Below are 19,683 nucleotides of genomic sequence, written 5' to 3' on the forward strand. Positions count from 1 at the left end.
GGTGTTGATAGTTTCATCTACCTGCTCCCCTTGGAGCGACCTATACTGGCCTCAAGAATTGGGCTCCACCCCCAAACCAGCCGACTCGGTAAAAAGCCTTGGCATCAAGATAGACAGCGCTCTTTCAATGAAGAGCCAAGTCTCCACCGTGGTAGGAGTCTGCAATGGCCTCATCAGACAACTACGCAAACTAATCCCACTTCTGTCCCAGTCTATGCTCCGCACCGTAGTCTCTGCTACTATACTTTCGAGACTGGACTACGGAAACGCTCTCTATTTGGGCCTACCAAAGACACTAACTAACAGACTGCAGGTGGTTCAAAATGATGCAGCAAGACTCATTTTTAAACTTCCACGGAATTCTCATGTTTCTCCGCTGTTACAGAGTCTTCACTGGTTGCCAGTGCCACAAAGGTCTGTTTTTAAAAGCCTCTGCATAGCCCATAAATCTATCTATGGCCAAGCCCCAGCATATGTTAAGGAAAGGTTGGAGATCTATCGACCTGAAAGAACACTAAGGTCCTCTGAGGCTCAATTGCTGATGTGTCCTCGGTTTAAATTAGCCACAAAAGGTGGAAAGGCTTTTTCAGTCCTGCTGCCGAGGATCTGGAACAAACTACCTGAAGCCCTTCGTAGGGATGGAAATAGGCTTCACTTCAGGAAGACCCTAAAGACTGTTCTGTTTAGGGCAGCGCTGAATTTGGCATAGCCTTTCGCTTCCATGACGTGATTGGGCTGTTAGGTTTTGTGGTTAAAGCGCCCTGAGACCTGCCGGTGAGTTGGCGCTATATAAGTACATAATAACAATAACAATAACAATAACACTGAGTTGGTGGCAGCCGAGGCATTTTGGCGACAAGGGCCACCCGCCACGTGGCGATGACTTGAGCTGTACTGAGTAAGTGCCTCCAGAGCTGAGAGGGTGTGCAGCTTGTGATGATGCGTAGGCCTCGATACACCATCCTAACAATCAAGACCCACTTTGAATTGTGAGCTTGGCTGGAGCGCGTGTACGCCAAAGGCAGCTGGCTGTAAGACATGACTCCTGGGAGCAGTGCAGCAGGATGCACTGGAGGCCTGTGCCGCAAGTCCCAGAGAGGGCTGAGGAGGTTACTCCGGCATGTGGTGAGCCCTCTTGGAGACACCCCAGTGGCAGCAGGTGAGCACTGGGTCTGGGTGCACAGGATCGGGCAGTCAATGGTGGGAGGCGGATTGGTCTGGGGACCAGGGCTGGGATGCTTGTGAAATATGTAGGAATCATGCACACTGCCGGAGAAGTTTGTGACAACATTAGTCTACAGTCCCCGGTGATCCAGTTTTGCCTGCACATTGTTCGAATATGTGTGGTTTCTGTTGCGGGGTTTGTGTGCAGTGTAGGCAGGGGGCACAAGTAGTACATGTGTGCAGTCAATTGCCCCCAACACGTGCAGAAAGCCTGCTACAGCGTGGGTCCCTTGCTTGGTTTCCAGCTGATCCTGGGCAGTGTGGGTGAAGTGAACATGCAGGTGTATCAAGCTGAAAGAACTGTGATACTCACAGGTATGATAAATCCTGCATAATGAGACCGTAACAGAAGTTTGTGTGGTTGTAATGTTTCTTTTCTTTCCTACGAAGGTTACGACCACACAAACTTCTGTTACGGTCATTTTGTGCAGGACTGATCATACCTGTAAGCATTCTGGTTTGTCCAAGTGCAATATATTGTACCATATTATGTTTGTGACCATACTAATGCTTGACAATTGTCTTCATTTATCCAACAGGTTTCTGAATACGGAGTTTTGGGATTTCCAGGACGATCTACAGTTATTTCGATCCACAAGGATGTTGATTGTCCGCTGTGTTGGGACCGTCAGCCTGTGGGCAATGTGGCAGTGTGCCCAACTTGAGAATGGGGCGATAATTCTTTCGCCACTTTTGCTGCGCTAAAGTGCTGATAACTCGGCTATAAGTCCACACTGTTGGGTTATATGGTGACTCTAAAACGAGCCCTTGTGTTTATTAGGACTTTGTTGTAGGTACATGCGATTCACAAGAAAAAAGATGAAAAAACAAGAAAAGTGGGCAGGGTACAAACACCCTGACCCCCTAGGTCTGCTCAGGGGATCCCACAAAAACCCCCAGGGCCATAAAATTATGACTTTTTTTTTTTTTAAAGAGGCTGAGTGCACAAATCCGGCCGGAAAAAAACAAAAAAACAATGGGCGTATTCTCAAGGACTTATCGCTGAGTTATCGGCACTTTAGCGTAGTAAAAGTGGCGAAAGAATTATCCCATTCCCAACCTGGTGAAAACTGCCGATATCGCCAGTTTTCCAGCAATAGCTTCCGCAAAAAACATTGCCACGAATGAGAGCTACATCTAACGCTAATGATATGCAGAGTAGGTGTTCCTGTGCAAAAAACACACGAAAACACCACTTCCCGATATTTTCAACGACCAGACAAATCTGCGATGGGATCCAAAAACAGGCGATAAGCCGCGTTAGCAGTAAGAATTTAACATCTGCCTTTTACTGGTTTAAGGCAGGGCGACTACCTACAGTATGAATGGGAGCCCAGTCCAGAGCCACATCTGAAGATCAACACATGTAATAGAGCTACTGATCATGCCGGTCCGACACCCAAGAATGCCACAACACCCACCGCCACCTCCCCCAGGACCACCCCCTGCGGACCCACCCTCTTACTACCACTGAGGCAGCGCAGAACAGGACAGCATACCTTCCCAAAACAGCATGGCCCCTCCGCCACACAATAGCTGAATGTTGGGTGAGGTGGGAACCAAGTATGTGTCTCCCATCAATAACAATACACACAATGCCAAGTGTAGCGGTGATGTGCTGGACAGAACTCACTATACAGAGCACAGACCTCTCCATGTGTACATATACTGCTGGTGCTTGTAGTGTTGTGGACAGTGGATGCAACCATGTTACCTCAGGCAGTGGGGAAGATCTCTGTCATGTAGCTGTGTTGTCCCCCCTGTAAGCAGAAGCGGAGTGGGCTGGCCCAACTTATGCCACTCCAGCGTAGGAGTGTGAATAAATAGGCCGATGCTCTGGGGGTGGTTCACTTCTGGGAAGGCCAACGCTTCTGCCAGAGCATCGGCCTCACCCTGCTACGAGATCGCCGCCGTGACCACCAACCTCCTCGACACAGGCCCCCTGGGAACCCAGCGGCACAGCATCGCAGAGTTATGTCTGTACAGACTACTGCCTTCGATGTACACTGGGGACAGCAGGGCTCACAATTCAGATCATATCGCGATTGCAGATGACGCAGTCAAGTAGGCAACAGACATTGATACTAGTGCGGCACGCCCAGAGCACGCATCATCGCATGCGGCGCACCCGCTAAATGCTTCTGGTGCCACTAACTGTGCAGCTCAACTCAACGCCATGTGGTGTGTCCAGTAAACATTACTATTATTTTCATCATATATGAGTTTGCTTTACGACATTTTATCAGGCTTTGAACACTTTGTGAAACTTTATTGACAATAAACCACCCCAGTGGGTTTCAGTGGTTGTATGATGTTTTTTTTATTCAGGAAATCCAAGTCACCAAGGGCCAGCCTATGTTGCCAGCCACATGTTGACTACCAAGAGGGCTAGAAGATAGTTTTGCCCAGGTAGCCATCACGATGTCAGTAAGTGCTTCACTGAATGGTAACAGTGGCTCAGATGAAACTGGCCCAGGTTGAAGATTCTGAGTTATCAAATTCACCTTTGTTTCAATAGTGGGCAAGTCTTCACCTCCCCTTCAACCACTACTGAACAAGAAGCACTTTCATCCATTCATGGTACAGGGGGTCAGTCTACTTCCATCTCACAGCAGGTGCCTAGACCACAATCATGAGGGGTGGGGAGAGGAAATTATCTGCCTCTTCATCATCATCAGATCCAAATAGAGCCTATGACCTATGGTAATAATGGTGTTGCGGTAGAGGCTTCAGATTGGCGTCTGGCTTCATAATAACTGATTCTGCCTTTGTGATTTCATAGTGCAACATAGGCCTTAAGTAGGCTAATGCTGGTTCAGGGTCAGAGACCAACATTAGAACTGAATCTTAGTCTGGTGTTGGTGGAACAGAAGGAACCCATGGACTGTGGTACTAATGTTGAAGTTCCATGGGGCCCGAAGGTGTATCACAGGGGGGGTGGAAGAGCATTAAAAATAAGTACCATGGCTTCTTTGAAAGCCTCTATTTGTTGCGGAGTCAACAACAGCCCAGGAAATTTGGGGTGTGCCCGGCCCAATTGCAGGATTTGGTCAGATTTGGGTGACCCTGGATGGCTATGATCTTCTGCTTGAGGCCCTTGCACCTTCTCGTCAGACTTTAAGTAGCAGGATAGAGCGCAGTCCAACTTTTCTTTCTTGCTCTTATGACATTTCACTGACTTGGACTTATCATACGACTTTGACAAGGAACTGGACCTTTCGCGGGAACGGCTTTGTTAGCGGCCACTTGTCTCAGTCACAGCTAATTGAAGCGGGACTTTTATTTCGACCATGACATCCTCTTTTGTTCAGCTTCATCTCTTGCCCATGGATCATCTTTGGGTGCATAAGGGCACACTTATAACGTCACTTTGAGTGGTGACTGGAGCCAATCAATCAAAGCATTTGTATAGCGCGCTACTCACCCGGAGGGTCTCAAGGCGCTTGGGGAGGGGGGGTCCGTTACTGCTCGAACAGCCAGGTCTTGAGCTGCTTCCTGAAGGCGAGGTGGTCCTGGGTCAGGCGGAGGTGGGTCGGGAGGGAATTCCAGGTCTTGGCGGCGAGGTAGGAGAAGGACCTTCCTCCTGTGGTGACTCTTCGGATGCGGGGGACGGCCGCGAGGGCGTGGCCGGTCGAACGGAGCCCACATACTACAAGCACGTATTGTGTGTCTGTGACTGGCATCTGCTTCCTGCAGTCTTGACACTATTTGAATCCTGCTGTCTTTGGTGGGGAAATGTCCCTTCATCACTGTTGTAGTAGGAATTAGAAGTTGTCAAAAAATTGACAAAGGTTAGAGAAGAGCCATGGATCCGCATCAAGGGGCATGGAAAGAAAGGAACTGACATCAGGAGAAGCATGCGGTTCCACTTTGTCATTTCCGGTTGGTACGGAGTCATTCAGGGAACCACATGGTGCATCCTACCAGTATGTAGGGGCATTGCTGGAAAATTTCTCCAGATCTAGGTTGGCACCTGGGAGTATTCTAAAGGTGAGGAATATGTTGTTAGAAGTATCCACCAAAAATAGGACTTAGATTGATTGGAGGACAGATGCGAACCAATTCTCTCCATGCCTAATCTGGAGCCAGTAGGATGACTTGCACTCGGTTGATGCTGATCTTCTTGAGAACTCGGGCAGGAAAGGTATCAGCGAAAAGTCATACAGGGTCACAGGACTGGTGGTCTACCCACCCACTCGTGTAAAGCTCAGCTGCTACAAGCTATCATTGCACTAACATCCTAGCACATGTGTGGTTGTATATATCTGTGTGGTCTGCATGTTACACTCAGTGAACCAGAGTGAAGGTCTGTGGGTTCCATTTTGGAAGTCTTGGCCTCTTCATGTGCACAAGATCAAGGTGTGGTTACTTTTCGAGATGACAGAAGTGTATTGTTGGCATTCCTGATACTGGAGGAAGGGGGACTTAGACACGGAAGTGGGAAAAGAGGAGAAATGATTTCCCTTAACAATTGAATAGGGTGATTTTGCTGCAGAGGGCTGCAGATTAGTCTTCCTGAATACTGCCATTTGGTAGATGATGGAGGTGAAGGGTGGGACTGCAGTTCCTGTAGTTCAAAGTGTGAAGAATCCTTTAGAAGAGGCTAGTATTTTGTTACTCTTCCTAATCAATGTTGGGGTAGCTGTTGGTAGCCATGTGCAGACTGCTACCCCCTCATCGTTTCTCTGTTGTTGATGCTCCAAACCGGATACTATCCTGCTTTGAGGAGCATCACTCTATACATAGGATGGGTCTGGAAGACCGTGTAAGGAAACTTAAAAGGGGAACTAACCCCAACCGGTTCTGAATGTGCAGACAGATAATACAAATGGGCGGTCTGCTGTACCGGTTTAGGAGTGGGAGCAGTTGACCCATATATGGTTCCACTTTTTCACTGACCAAGTAGGGGTGCTCCACAGAGTACCCAGAGGACTGCTGCACAACCAGACCTGGTGCCTGCAGGCACCCAGCTTCCCAGAGGTGAGGCTGAGCAGATCCCCCCATCTAAATCTGCATGCTTAGTCCATGGCATTCCCCTAAGAGTACCTGAAACAGGCTCTACTTTTGTAGCAGTGGCTTTTGCCCTGATTGTACCCGAATGGTCTGCATTTCCTGGGGAAAAGACTTCTGCAAGCTGTGGCACAGCCCAAGTAAACCAGAATGGACTTTGTAACGGCTATCTCTGCGGCACTTGCCCAACATGTGCCCGTGTGGACTATGTCAAGTAAAGCTGCTGCCTCCAGGCACCTCACCACTGTGTGCCCAAATGACTGCATGGCTGCCCAAAAGACTGACCATAAGTGTGCTTGATCTGACTATGTTAGCGCCCCTTAACTGTGAAGTGCCTAGAAGCAGCCCAACCGTTGCCACTCTGTAGCAAGACTGAAAGTAGACTTCATCACAGTCTAAACCCTTTGAGGTCTGCCCAGCTGAGCTGCAGACCAAGTGAAGGAGGCTCTTCAGAGACCCTCAGGACCCAACCTTCTGCCGAATCACTGAGTACCCGGAAGAGGGCTGTTGAACCGAAGATAGCTGTACTCCTGCCACTGCCTCAGGACTCTGCTGGGTGGCCCCACACCAGTTCCCAGGACAGGAGCAGCTGGTGCCTCTTTACAACTTGAGAGAAAGGCACGGACTGAATCATACGAAGGTCTAGTTCCTGGCCTACAATACACTCGCAATTGACGAGATAACAGCGATATAGTGCATAGTACTGGCTAAGGAGTGGCAGGGGCCCTGTACTATGCCTGAGAACCACATCAGGGTACTCTAACGCTAAAAGATAGTGAGGGGTGGGGAGGGGGGAAAAGAGGGTACCCTCCCCTAAAGGAACATCGAGGACAAAAATGTTGAGAAGGACAGTTTCTATGGGTAAGCAACGTTTTACTATACTTAACTCCACATATATGTACATTGACAATATATATATCCTTAACGTATGCAGATGTGGAGTAAAGAATAGTAAATCTATACTTGACTATCTGAACATACCTTTTCCATATTTTGGTCTTTGATATTTTTGACACAATATTCTGTCCACACAATATTTTTAGCTTTGATATTCTATCAGACAACCCCTGCACCAGAGACTCTAAGGACCTGAGCTTTTGGAGTGTGTGGTAGTTCTATAGTATAATAAAGTACTTATTTTTTTACAAAGTTATGCACTGGGCTGGACAAACAAGTTATTATGCTGCTGGGTATCTGTGGAGTGCTGAGCTTGTTCAGCCTCCACACTAACCTCCTCGAGACGTTAATTACTGTTCACCATCGTTACCTGAGAGTCAAGTGCTGACAGGGCTTGACTTGGCCACGTTTGCAGAACCATAGTAGGATGGACCCAGGAAATCCGAGGCAAAATATCCCAGCACCCACAGCTGAGGATAGTAGCCCCTGATAGCCCCGATGCCCCAACAAAAGTAATATGACAACCTATCCCTAGCTAAACACAGACAAAGAACATTCCCTAAATGAGGATCTATGTGTTGTGCTTATGTCACTATGCACCAAAGTGTGGTGCACTGAAAATTGACACACACAAAAAAACTGAAAATGTGAAGCCCCACCCTAGTAACACCAGCATGTATTTTGATACTAACCAAAAACTAAAAACAAACCCTACATGTTAAGTAAGACGTGATGTTGGTAATAGGATCCAGTCTACACACCAGCCTTAAACGTTTCTGCTGAAATTTTCTGTTGATGGACCATATGTGGTAAAAACTGCTCTCAGAAAGAATAGCAGAATTAGGTTTTAAAGATAACATTTCTAAATCTCAATACAGTCTTCTTTGGAAGTAAACTAAACTTTGTGCGATAAAGGCAGCCTAAAAACTAAACTCTTTGAAAAAAGGGCCCCTATGCTCATTGGGAGAGAAAAGTTCCCTGCATGGTGACGAACATGCGCCCCTGCCCGGGTACCCAGCTACATGGATATCTGGATTCCTGGTACTGATTTGACTTAATTGGGTGAACACAGATCGCGCATGTGTGCATTGACCTAGGAATGTCTTATGGTAATGTGTTAAGAGCAGCAGTGGAACTGCAAACGCTACCCTCACAGTGTTAGAGGGCTACACCCCTTGCTAGGAGTTAGGTGACAAGTGGCTGCAGCATACCAGTTCCTACTAAGTAGTGATCACTAGTGTGAACAAACCTTTTTACCTGTGTCACAGGAATGGTCCCTCATGTTAAGTTCCACTGCTGTGTACTTAAATTAAACTTGGCCTGCATGGAGATTGTGTGTAGCACCAGACAGTGTTCAATACTTGTGTATGCATGCCGGGACGAATGTTTGCCCTTGCACGGTACATAACATGGACTCCTGTGGGCTCCATTTTGGAAGCCCAGGGCCTGTAAAGACTACAGGAGGTGAGGATTGCAACACCCAGACTAGAGATATTTATTGCCGACATTCCTGAGGGCAGGAGTGGGAACACACACTGGTGTGGCAGACTGTCCCTTCCACATAGGACAGGTCAGCGGAGAGGGCACTTTAAAGAAGTTTTTTTTGTAACCGTGTATATTGCATTTACACAGTAACATCTTTCGATGTAACACACTGACATAGTACAGTGACAGTATGAGGATACGCACCACGTAAACAGGGATGTTATGACATCGTACAAAGTCAGAGGAAGACTTGATTCTTATCATGAACTGACATAACCAAACGTGTGAGAACAGGTAACATTACTTCTTCTGCTCAGGGCATATATAAACAGTAGCTAGAATCCATTTCAGTCCAAATCTACAACAATTCAGTTGGGGTTTTATCATGGTATCCACAATGTCAGAAAATATCAAATTATTTCACAGTATCACCCAGGCAGGGAGCAAAAAGACATCAGCTTGTGAAGAGTAGCCAGTAAAGGTAAACTACAACAAAAAAAGACAATAGAGTAACATAAGCAAAGGTGCATCAACAGCATTATGCTGGAGAGTAACAGGCCATGGTCCCCCAGGCACTTAAGGAAATGTATTTATTGGTAAGGTGAGTAATAGAATTAATCCAACTGACCCTCGCTATAGGTTTATAAGTTCGCTAAGAGAACTTCCCAGTCTGCTGGTATAGGGTTCTTCTCTAGCACACAAGCTTCTTCTTGCCTTTCCAATACATGGCTATGAGTCTACGTGTGATCAATAATGCCAAATCAATGAATCAATTCATATACTTAGACGCTTTCGGATGTTTGAATAGTCCTAGCAAGAAACCTTCTAAAGGTACATACCCCAGTACAACCATTCAGTTCAGTTAGTGCTGCAGAAACCACTTCCCAGAGTGCCACGGCAGCCGGGCAGCTCCGAAACAAGTGCCCCATATCGGCCCATAACTGTTGACATCGGGGGCATTTTGAGGAGGACCCAAACATGCAATGAAGTGTCGCTGGGGTAAGGTAAGCCTTTAGATATTATTATGCTGAATATATTGGAACTTAGTGTTCCAGGACACTTTCCTGGGATAGTGGATCGCTGTCTCCTATACTTTTTACATTAGGTCTCTTGCACCATACCCCTCCCAGCATCGCTGCAAGTGGATCATGTGTGGTATATGCTAGAGCGTGAACAAACGAGGTGATGAGCTTGCACCCACTGTCCATTATGTATAATGTTTGTACATTGAGGTGGTCAGGTTCTGTTTCTGTGATGCCCCACAAGTTCTCCAATGCAGCCAGCAAACTGCCATAAGCCAGAAAAGGGTCTGCTGGGAGCCCATACTCTTCTTGTAAACTATCATAGGGCATGAGTACTCATTCTTGGAATAATGTACCAAGCATGTTGACTCCAGCCTCCTACCAAGTCTCTAGCCTTGTCCTGCTCAGCGTATCACCAAAGGGAGCAATGAAAATCAGGGTAATCTCAGGCGAGTATTGGGCCCCCTTGTCATAAGCCACAGACTACGATGAATGATACTATACGCTATCCTTAAAAGCCCATTTGTGCTAGAGGGGAGTTTGACCTGGGATAGGACAGTCTGTTGGAGCAACCTCTGCGCACGAGCAGGCACAGGAAAGCAGAGTTCTTCAGTGAGTCGGCTTGCCAGCCAACATGCAGGCCATTGCAACTGTGCTGTCAAATAATAATGGCTAAAGTTCCGGGCTCCAAGCCCCCACTTCTCTACCGGTGGTTGCAATTTACAAAATGCAAGTCGCCGCCTCCCCTTATTCTAAATGAAGCTCCCCAGTGCAGAGTGTAATGTGTGGAATGTGGATTTAGGAATATGGATTGGGAGATTATGAAAATAGTAAAGAAGATGGAGACGCATTACCATCTTAGATAAAGAATCTCTGCCCTGCACTGCAAGTGGTAAGGTGCTCCAGAATGCCATCTGGGGTGTAAAGATGTTGTGGCCCAAGTAAGATTACCGTCTATGTGGTTTTCACTGCATGATAAATATTTATCCCCAAATAGCGAAAGGTGTGAGGATCCCAGTGCAAGGGCTGAGAATCCGCTAGAAAATACTACCTGGGATTGTCTGGATGTAAGGGAAATAGTAAGACTTCACCCAATTTACCCCGAACCCAGAAGCAGCATCGAGCTCCTGCAATATGGCTTGAATACCGGCTTCACCCTCCCAGATATTGCATATATATTAGGACATCATCTGCGTACCTCAAGAAAACATCCATTTCACCACGAAATGGAATACCCCATGCCTGGCCCTGGTGCCGAAGTCTTTGCGCCAGTGGTTCCATTGCAAAGACGAAAAGCAATTGGGATAACGGGCACCCTTACCACGTCCCTCTGCTTACTGGGAAGAAAGGGGAAATGCGTTGGCCAATTTTTACCCATGCTGTGGGCTCAGTGTACAATAGTCTGATTAGACCTCGCAGTCGACCCTGTTTACCAAAGGCTGTTAGTGTCGAAAACAGATACCCCAGTGTAGGAAGCTGGTTCTGTATATACTATACCAAAATGAAGTATTGTGTACAAAGAGTCCAGTGGAGCCCAAAAGGTAGGTAGAGGTAAAAGTAGATAGCACCTTACACTCCATTTGTGGTACAGTGGGTGAGCAGTAAGGCTTTATCAGAGGGTGGTGTTAAGCATTGTTGTACACACTCAATCAGCAAATGATGTCACACACTCAAAGACTGAACTCAGACCATCTTAATTTGTATAAAAATATTATTTTGTTATATTTCTTTTCTAGAACCAAGCACACCTGGTACAGGTAAGTATAAATGGTACTTTTCAAGGCAGGTTGAACAATACAAGCAACGTGAATGAAAATGACTTTGTTACAGGTTTGTAAATGCTTTCAATACAGTGGAAATTACTGTTATATTACATTTGATTACTTTACAAAACCAACTCCCCACTTAAAAATGTTTTAGGAAAAAGTAATCAATGCAATCCTATGGAAGGAAACTGAGTTATCGGTTTACAGGTAAGTACAAGTTTGTCAGGGGTTAGAACAAGGGTTCCCCCAGAGTCAAGGATGCACTCTCAAAGCACCCTGAGCAGCACTAGGGCGGCCAGGTGCAGAGTGGTGAGGCCCAATGTAATCCAATGAGGGATAGGGGCCTCCGTTGGTGGCTGCTCACGAGCAGGCCACAGGGTTGTGGGAGTAAAGCTACTGGTGCTAGGCTCAGGGGAAAGGGGAATCCGGTTTAGCACACAAAACAGCGTTGCAGGGTTCTGTTTTGGCGTCAGGTGCCCGGTTGGTTTCAAAGGGAGTTGCCGGTTTTGGATTTTCGCTGCAGGCTCGGTTCAGGAATACTTTTTTTTTTTTTTTTGCGTAAGACCTTTATTAACATAAAGCAGAATACACAGCATGAGCCTACAACCCTGAGGCCGGCTCGCCACTTCTCCATGTTAGATCAGTACAATCGTAGATAAATATGTCGAGCACATGGTAACGATAGACAGAACCATCCGGTATTCCCCAGTCAGGGCACGCATTGTACAATCGACATGAGTCTTACAGTTTGTAATTATAGCAACCGAACTCTAACTTCCCCAACTCAAGACCTTTCATTGCTCTCAGTTACATCCTATAGGAATACTTCTGAGAGAAACCAACAGCTGGGCAGTTAAGTTGGAGGGCGCGGGACGTAGGTGCACCTCAGGTTCATTTCTCCAGGGTGCAGGGCGTCTGGATGCAGTGGTGTCTTTTGAGGTCGGATTTCACCTTACTGGGCTACTCGCAGTTTGGGAGTTCTCCGTGCAGAGGCTGCAGGTGACGTTGCGGAGTCCTGAAGGGGTCAACCCACAGTGGACTCGGACTATGGAGTGCTGGGGGACCTTGCTGGGATCAGTGAGCCACTCGGACTCGGGCCGTAGGCGTTGGGTGCAGTGGTGGTCCCAGGCGTCGGCTTTCTTTGTCCTCAGCAGGCTCAGAGTTTGTCTTGGGAGTTGCTTTTGAACAGAGCTGCTGTTCACAGGAGATCCGGTCTTTGTTGAAGGCAGTCAGTCCTCCCAGGGTTCTGGAGGTCACAGACTGCAGGACAAGGCGACTTCTGACGCAGGAACTCTGAAAACTGCAGACGGGCTGGAAGGGCTAGGGCCAAGTCAGTTGTTCTCTGTAGTCTCCTCTGCTGGGCGTCTTCTTTTGTCCTTCTTTGTAGGTTGCAGGAATCTGTGTTCTTGGTTCAGGGCTGGGTGGGGTTGGCAGAGGTGAGTACACCTTCTGGGATGTGCTAATTTTTCCTGCCTGTCTTCTCGCTGAAAAGGAGAGGAGACAGGAAGGGGGCCTGCTCCTGATAGCAGGGGATGCTGGGGGTTGCATTACAAAGTCAGCAAGGCCTTTGAAGCTCCCCTGCCACAGATGGCTCTTCCTGGCCTGGAGCAGGTGTAACGACCTCCGCCCAGTAAAGGCTTTGTGTCTGGGTTCAGGGAGTGAAGGCTCCCTCCCCAGGATTCCAGTAACATGTCTCGTGGTGGCAGGCTGGTTTGTACCAGTCAGGGAACCCATCAGAGGCTGGTTGTTTTTCAGGGGGAATTTTTAAGATGCCCTCTGAGTGCATTTTTCATTAAATCCCACACTGGCATCAGTGTGGGTTTAATGTGCTGAGAAGTGTGATACCAAACTTCCCAGTTTTCAGTAAAGCCATTATGGTGCTGTGGAGTTCGTACTGACAAACTCCCAGCACCATATACTCTTAATGGCATTACTGCACTTACAATGTCTAAACATTGGTCTAGACACTGTAGGGGTAGAGGGCTCTTCCACTCTACCCTCACCACTAGTATAGTGCACCCAGCTAGAGGGGTGGCTGACCTAGGCCAGGGCAGTGGGTTGTAGGCATGGCACACAGGGATGTGTGCCATGTCGACTCTTCCCTTTGTTCTGCACCAAAGCGCGCAGCCTACATTGGCAGTGTGTGTGTGTGTAAAGGTACAGGGCCTTTAAGGGTGGTACATTAAGTGGTGCAGCCCTTAAAGGCCTTCCCTGGACACAGTGCCCTAGGTGCTTTTTAAGGGACTGGCATGTGGTCAGAGAAGTGCCAATTGGGGGTACAAGGTACAGTTTTAGGAAAGAACACAGGCCCTGGGAACTTGATTGGCAGGGACCCAGGGCACATCAAGTCAAAGTGCATCAGTAGTCTGGCAAAAAGTGTGTGTGGGGGGGGGGTTACTGCAACAGAAACCCAGCTTGCTACACCCAGTCTACCATGTCAAAAGCTAGTCCAAGTCCAGCACCACGCACGCAGTATATAGCTACCGGACTGTAGAGAGCGCCATCACTCTATGCAGGCAGCGGATGTTTAAGGTAGTGGATCGCCCACCTACAAAGCTGTTTCTGATCGGAGTGTAATAATCACAAAATATATTAATAAAGCCTGCCCACTATGACCTTGCTCAGGATCTTGTAGTAAGATCCCAACATCTATAACGGTCAATAAGAGGTGAATTCCAGCAGGTCCTTGTCCAGTTTTGGGAGAGAAACTAACAAGGATTCACGCAGCGTAAGCGGGAGGTGACTTCTTAACTGGGAGTCTTGGTATAATTCAAGCAGTTTGGGAGCCAGTTAGTTTTCATACGTTTTATAAACTTAAATGAGGAAACCATCAAGTCCAGGGCTTTTGTTGGTTGCTGCCCCCCTAATGGCCCATTTAATTTCCTGCAAAGTGAGAGGGCATTACGCTCGTCCCTGCCCAATGGAGACACCACTGTGAGGGTCACGGAGGAAGGACTGTAAGGCATTGTGGTGGTTCACAAGTGGTGGGTCATAGAGGGCTTGGTAATGCGCGGTGAATGTCTTATGGATGTCTGCCTGATCCGAGGTTAGCTGTCCCTGGGAAGATCAGACCATGGTAATCAATAAAGTTGGAGTGGCGCAACGTTGCAGACAGGTTAAGAGGTGGCCTGATTTTTCACCAAACGCTTGCATTTTAGCTTTATACAAAAGGAAATCTAGACAGCATAGTTGCTCAATAAGCTGGTCGTGCTTGCCTGAGCCTCTGTTAGCGCACCCTGCTTCGCCTCCAGGTGGGGACCGGTGGTCGTTCAGCTCCCCACTCCAACTTTAGTTGCAAGGGGTTATGGTCCGAGAAGGTCCTCCCTAAGTACTCCGCACCTGATGCTAGTAGCCTAGTGGATGGGTCACAGCGAATCCGATCAAGACGGACATTTAAATTATACAGAGAGTAATAATAGGAGAAGACCCTAATGTCAGGATGGAGCGATCTCCAAAAGTCCACAAAGGACCAATACTGTAGCCATTGAGTGAGATGAGTTGCAGATGTAATTACAGGGGAAGCTGGAAGTGGCGGATGTGAGCGGTCAAGTTACGGGTCAAGGACGCAATTAAATCCTCCACCAAGAATACAGGGAATGTGAGCCCATTTCGTAAGTATTGTAGAGAGCCTACAGGAAATGCCCTTCACAGACTTCCTTCTTCCAGATCCCTGTGATCAAAGATTTTTTGGAAGGCTTGAAGAAAGTATTCCCTCCTGTCAGGCTTCCTTCGCCTTCATGGGAATTGAATGTGGTGCTGTCCAGATTGATGAAGGAGCCTTTTGAACCTATTCATAAGGCTTCGTTGCAGCACCTGTCCTGGAAGGCGGCGTTCCTCGTGGCCATTACATCGGCCCGCAGGGTGAGTGAAATTCAGGCGTTGTGTTGCCAAGAACCTTATACTGTATTTCATGCTGCTAAGGTTGTTATGCGTACTCACCCTAAATTTCTTCCCAAGGTTATTTCCGATTTTCATGTCAACCAGACTATAACTTTGCCTACGTTTTTTCAGAATCCTTCATCTCCAGCGGAAAGGTCTTTACATTCCCTGGATGTTCGGAGGGTGTTGAAATTTTATCTGGATAAAACCAAAGATATTCGTAGGTCAGACCAATTGTTTATCAATTATGGTTCAGTCAGGACGGGTCTTGCTACCTCTAAACAGTCCATCTCGAGGTGGATTGTGTCCTGCATACAATTGTGTTACCAAAAGGCTAATAAGACCTTAGGGGGCAAACCTAAGGCTCATTCCACCAGGGGCAAAGCTGCCACGACGGCTTTGCTTCGTAATGTTCCCATTGCAGGAATCTGCAAGGCGGCCACTTGGAAGTCGGTCCATACCTTTGCTAAGCATTACTGTCTGGACACTGATGCCAGGGCATATGCTCAGGTTGGGCAGGCTTCGCTGCGAAATCTGTTCGCACAATAGTGGTGTTATTTCTCGTTCTCCACCGCCGCTTTGGTGTGGGGATGGGCTTGCCATTCTATTCACTAGATTATGACTATACACAGAGATCCCCTACTACAGAAGGAGTAGTTTCTATCCTATAACTCCAGTTCTGTAGTAGGGGTATCTCTGTTATAGTCATAAGCGCCCGCCCTCCTCCCCAGTGGAGAATTATTCATGTACGGAATGCTACAGGTCTGGCGTGTTACGCCTTCAAAAAGAACTGAAACTAAATGGGACCTGCAGTGCATTCTGGGATACTGTGAAGTTCTGGAAGGTTCTCTTAAAGGCACAGTATCCTGTTCTGAGCCACATAATGGCAGCCTATGGGGCTTGTCTGTCCAGGTTCCCCTCTCTATCATTCCAGAGGGTGTTTGCTGTTAAAGCAAGGGAAAATCTGTACAGGCTTTGCGGTTTTGTGGATTTTGTGGTGGAATTTCTAGTTGAATTACTGGACAGTGTAGCCTTTTATAGGCTGCATTATCTGTCTTTAAATTCTCTCTTAAGTGTCTGTGCAGTTCTGCATTGTTTCGACACTTTAAGAGATTATTTTTGATTGCTCCGGGGTCCACGCACATGGGCGGGACTATTCACTAGATTATGACTATACACAGAGATCCCCTACTACAGAAGGGTGGAATCCTACCGAGTTACAGAAAGGTAAACGTCCAGTGTCACCATTTACTGGACTATTGCAGGTTCCATCTCTTTTATTCAAGCAGCTGGGTGCCTGTCTGTAGGAGTGCTTTTATAGAATTTAGTTTCAAAGAACTTATCTACTGACCTTTTCGCATGATTGTCTTCTTTTTTTTAACTGAATGAGGTCGGTTTCCACTCGCTCTGCAAGTTCAAGCTTTCTCTTATTCCTCTTAAAAGCTGCCACGCTTAACTCTGTAAAATATAAGAAAGAAGTGCGTTTGCTTTCTATATTTCTGCAACAATTACAGGTAAAAATGTATTGGTGATTGAAGGGACAAAATGTTCTTAATTCTTCATATCAACTGGGTTGTTAATTTCAAACATGAAAAACAACAACTTAGTTAAACTAACATGCAAAGGTTGTAATAGCAAGTCTGATCCTGCTACCACACACAGTAAGCCCAATCATAGTATGCAAGTCGTGATGAACTAGTTTCAAAAACAGAGACTACTCTACTGTAAAGACATCTGCAGCAATGACTGCCACTCAGTTTGCTGGCAGAAAGTAACTTTTTCAGTACTACCGATCATTCTGGAACTTGGTATACAACAACTGATACGACAAACAAGTCGATAGAAAGATAACCTCCCACAGACATTCTTATTTCTTACAGACAAAGCCCAGCAAAAAAGACTTCCCAAATTCATTGCGAGCTGACAGGGGGATAGTGCTGGGTTCCTCAAGGATAGTTGATGATCATGGTCTTTAAAATACTGCCATAAAATCACTGAAAACAAATCTTCATTTTAACAGTCTAGCTTTCCTCACAAACCCCACACCTCCATGCAGCATCAGCACGGAAACCAGTCTGAGAGTCGAGGAAATAACATGGAATACCTCAGTAAGATGAAGGTCTGGATAACAAGTACAGAGGTTGCTCAAACAGGTATGTGCTGAGATGGTAAGCTACGTCATCGAGACCTCCTTCTGAAAACACTACGATGACACGTATAGAAGTCATTCCCACCAAAACACAAAACATAGATATGTGTCGATTCTCTTATTGCTCCAGGCTCTCATCAGGACAAAGTATGGCCATGTGACCTTAACTTTGTGGGTCTACTCTGCACCATTTCAGTCCTTGTACCTGACCCACATACTTTTCAATTAATTTTCTGTTTTGTCACTGTTGCTTCTCCTTACAACTAAATATGTATAGCAGACGTTTATTGATGTACAGTGGCATAAGTCATCAAGTACTGGTAAGCTATCTAGAAAATTACCTTTATGTGTGGATAAAGAGAACTGAAATTAGTTACTGGAATGTCTTTAATATTAGACAATAAAGAGGAAAATGCCTTAACCAAGATATGAAAGAGACACTTTAAGTAGTAGTCGCAAACTACCAGCTGTTTTCCCTATGCTTCTGTTAAACGCGTTGAATGCGCCGAACATTACGTCTATAATTAAACGACATGCCTAAACATGTCCAAAGCCTGACTCTTGGAGAAACAATAGGTACAGAATGGGTGGCAAATCAAAGGTTCACTCTACTCTCCATTAGTCAGCGACAAGACAAAGGTTCAGGGGAACAGATTCTACCCTAAGAATTTAAAATATTAAAGGCTTGAAAATAATATCGGGAAACGACAATGTTTTCTACCTGCAAGCATGCAGATATTAGCAACAATGTGCATTCTGACCTTGCCCAGATTCACAAAATGAGCGACAGGAGCAATCCATTGTGCAAAAGCAATTTGTTGATGCTCAAAATATATGCTTCAGGCACATAGGTGTGTTACACGAATACGGCAAAGCATACGCCTCATCCCTATTCTATGACTTTCATTAGCCAGGATAGAACCTGATAAAGTGAAAGGTGCAATTCAGACGAAGGCAGACATGTAATTTACCCGTGAGGGGGTGGGGGGGATTCCTGTATCTTTTTTTTCCAGAGTTTTATATAGCACGAACAATGACCCTAAGGTATCGGGTATCAGAGTACTTTGCATAGCACTAGCTGCGTTACATGAGGACACATTCATTTTTAGGTCTCGCTGGCGAAAGCGCGAAGCGCATTCTCGCTGCGAGAACTATAGTCGTCGGCTCAGCCGACAACGAGTGGAGACAAGAGATGGCCACACGCGCATCGTTGTCAATTGGAGAGGTTGCGCGCGTGAACTTCTACCGTAGTGGCAGAATCAGATCACGACGCGCGCCTCGTGAACAGTTCACGTGACTTTTACGTTTCCTCTGCGATGACGAGCACGCTTTCACTTTCGCGAGCCAGTGCGTGAGCCGCAGACCACGCCGTTATTGCAGAGCCAAAGGACGGAAGCAGCAGAGTTCACGGACCTCTGACGGGCTTGTTTAAAAACAGCACCGCGCACGGTTCACCAATGCCGGGGAGCAGCCAGGCTGGGAGGGAGGACCGCCGCTGCCCTGATATTGTTTTTCTTCTTCTTCACACCGTGAGTGACGTCTGCACGTGTGTGTGCGTGGGCGGGTGGCGAACCAAAGTTTAGCTCAATATAAGGCCAAGAATGGAGGCTTTCATTCATTCCCGGGGCGCTGAGACTGACGTGCCAAGCGCCTCGCTCAGGGAGTCCTGCATCGCAGCGCACCATGCAGCGCTCAGGCCAGGGCGCTAGGCACTACTCCAAGGCCTGCCTGGTCCTCCTCGCCCTCCTGACTGCGGTGGAGCTGCGGCCCCTGGGGGAGAAGCGGATACAGCTGGAGGCAGTGAAGAGAGGCATCCTGGAACGGCTGGGGCTGCACAGACCTCCACCCACCCCCCAGAGGCTGGACAAGGAGGCGCTACAAAATAGAACAATGCCATTCCCAGAAATGCTTGATACGCAGAGCGGTGAATAAAGGGTGAAGGTGCGTCCAGCTCATAGAAAGCTGGAGATGGACGGGAAAGATGAATCAGCAGGTGCACTTGATGGGTATAATTACATTTCGCAGCAGATAATGGTTGTCCGAACCAAGCACTCTGCCCACGTCTGTCTGTCTACAGGGAAGCAGGGTGTGCGCGTGTGCGTGTGCCCGCGCGCATGTGTGTTCTGCTGTAATAAGCCCTCTGCACTTTTGGTGCAAGCTCAGCTGTTATGCACCATTTATATTTGATTCAGTGAAGCTCGCATAACCATAGCAGCCAGTTTACTGCAGAAACACGAATTGGAGCTAGAGA

The 19,683-nt window shown here is 47.1% G+C and overlaps 1 protein-coding gene across 4 annotated transcripts in view; it reads right to left on the bottom strand.

Annotated features, from left to right (window-relative positions):
- TASP1 (taspase 1) overlaps nucleotides 1-19,683 on the bottom strand; it is a 723,830-nt gene that overhangs the window by 337,235 nt on the left and 366,912 nt on the right. For all 4 annotated transcript variants that reach the window (XM_078649553.1, XM_078649555.1, XM_078649554.1 and 1 more), the window contains one exon: nucleotides 16,635-16,741. In XM_078649553.1, the coding sequence (XP_078505679.1) occupies nucleotides 16,635-16,741 (107 nt within the window). The remainder of the gene's footprint in view (nucleotides 1-16,634; nucleotides 16,742-19,683) is intronic.

This window comes from Lissotriton helveticus, chromosome 6 (genome assembly GCF_964261635.1).
Source record: "Lissotriton helveticus chromosome 6, aLisHel1.1, whole genome shotgun sequence".
Lineage (NCBI taxonomy): Eukaryota > Metazoa > Chordata > Amphibia > Caudata > Salamandridae > Lissotriton > Lissotriton helveticus.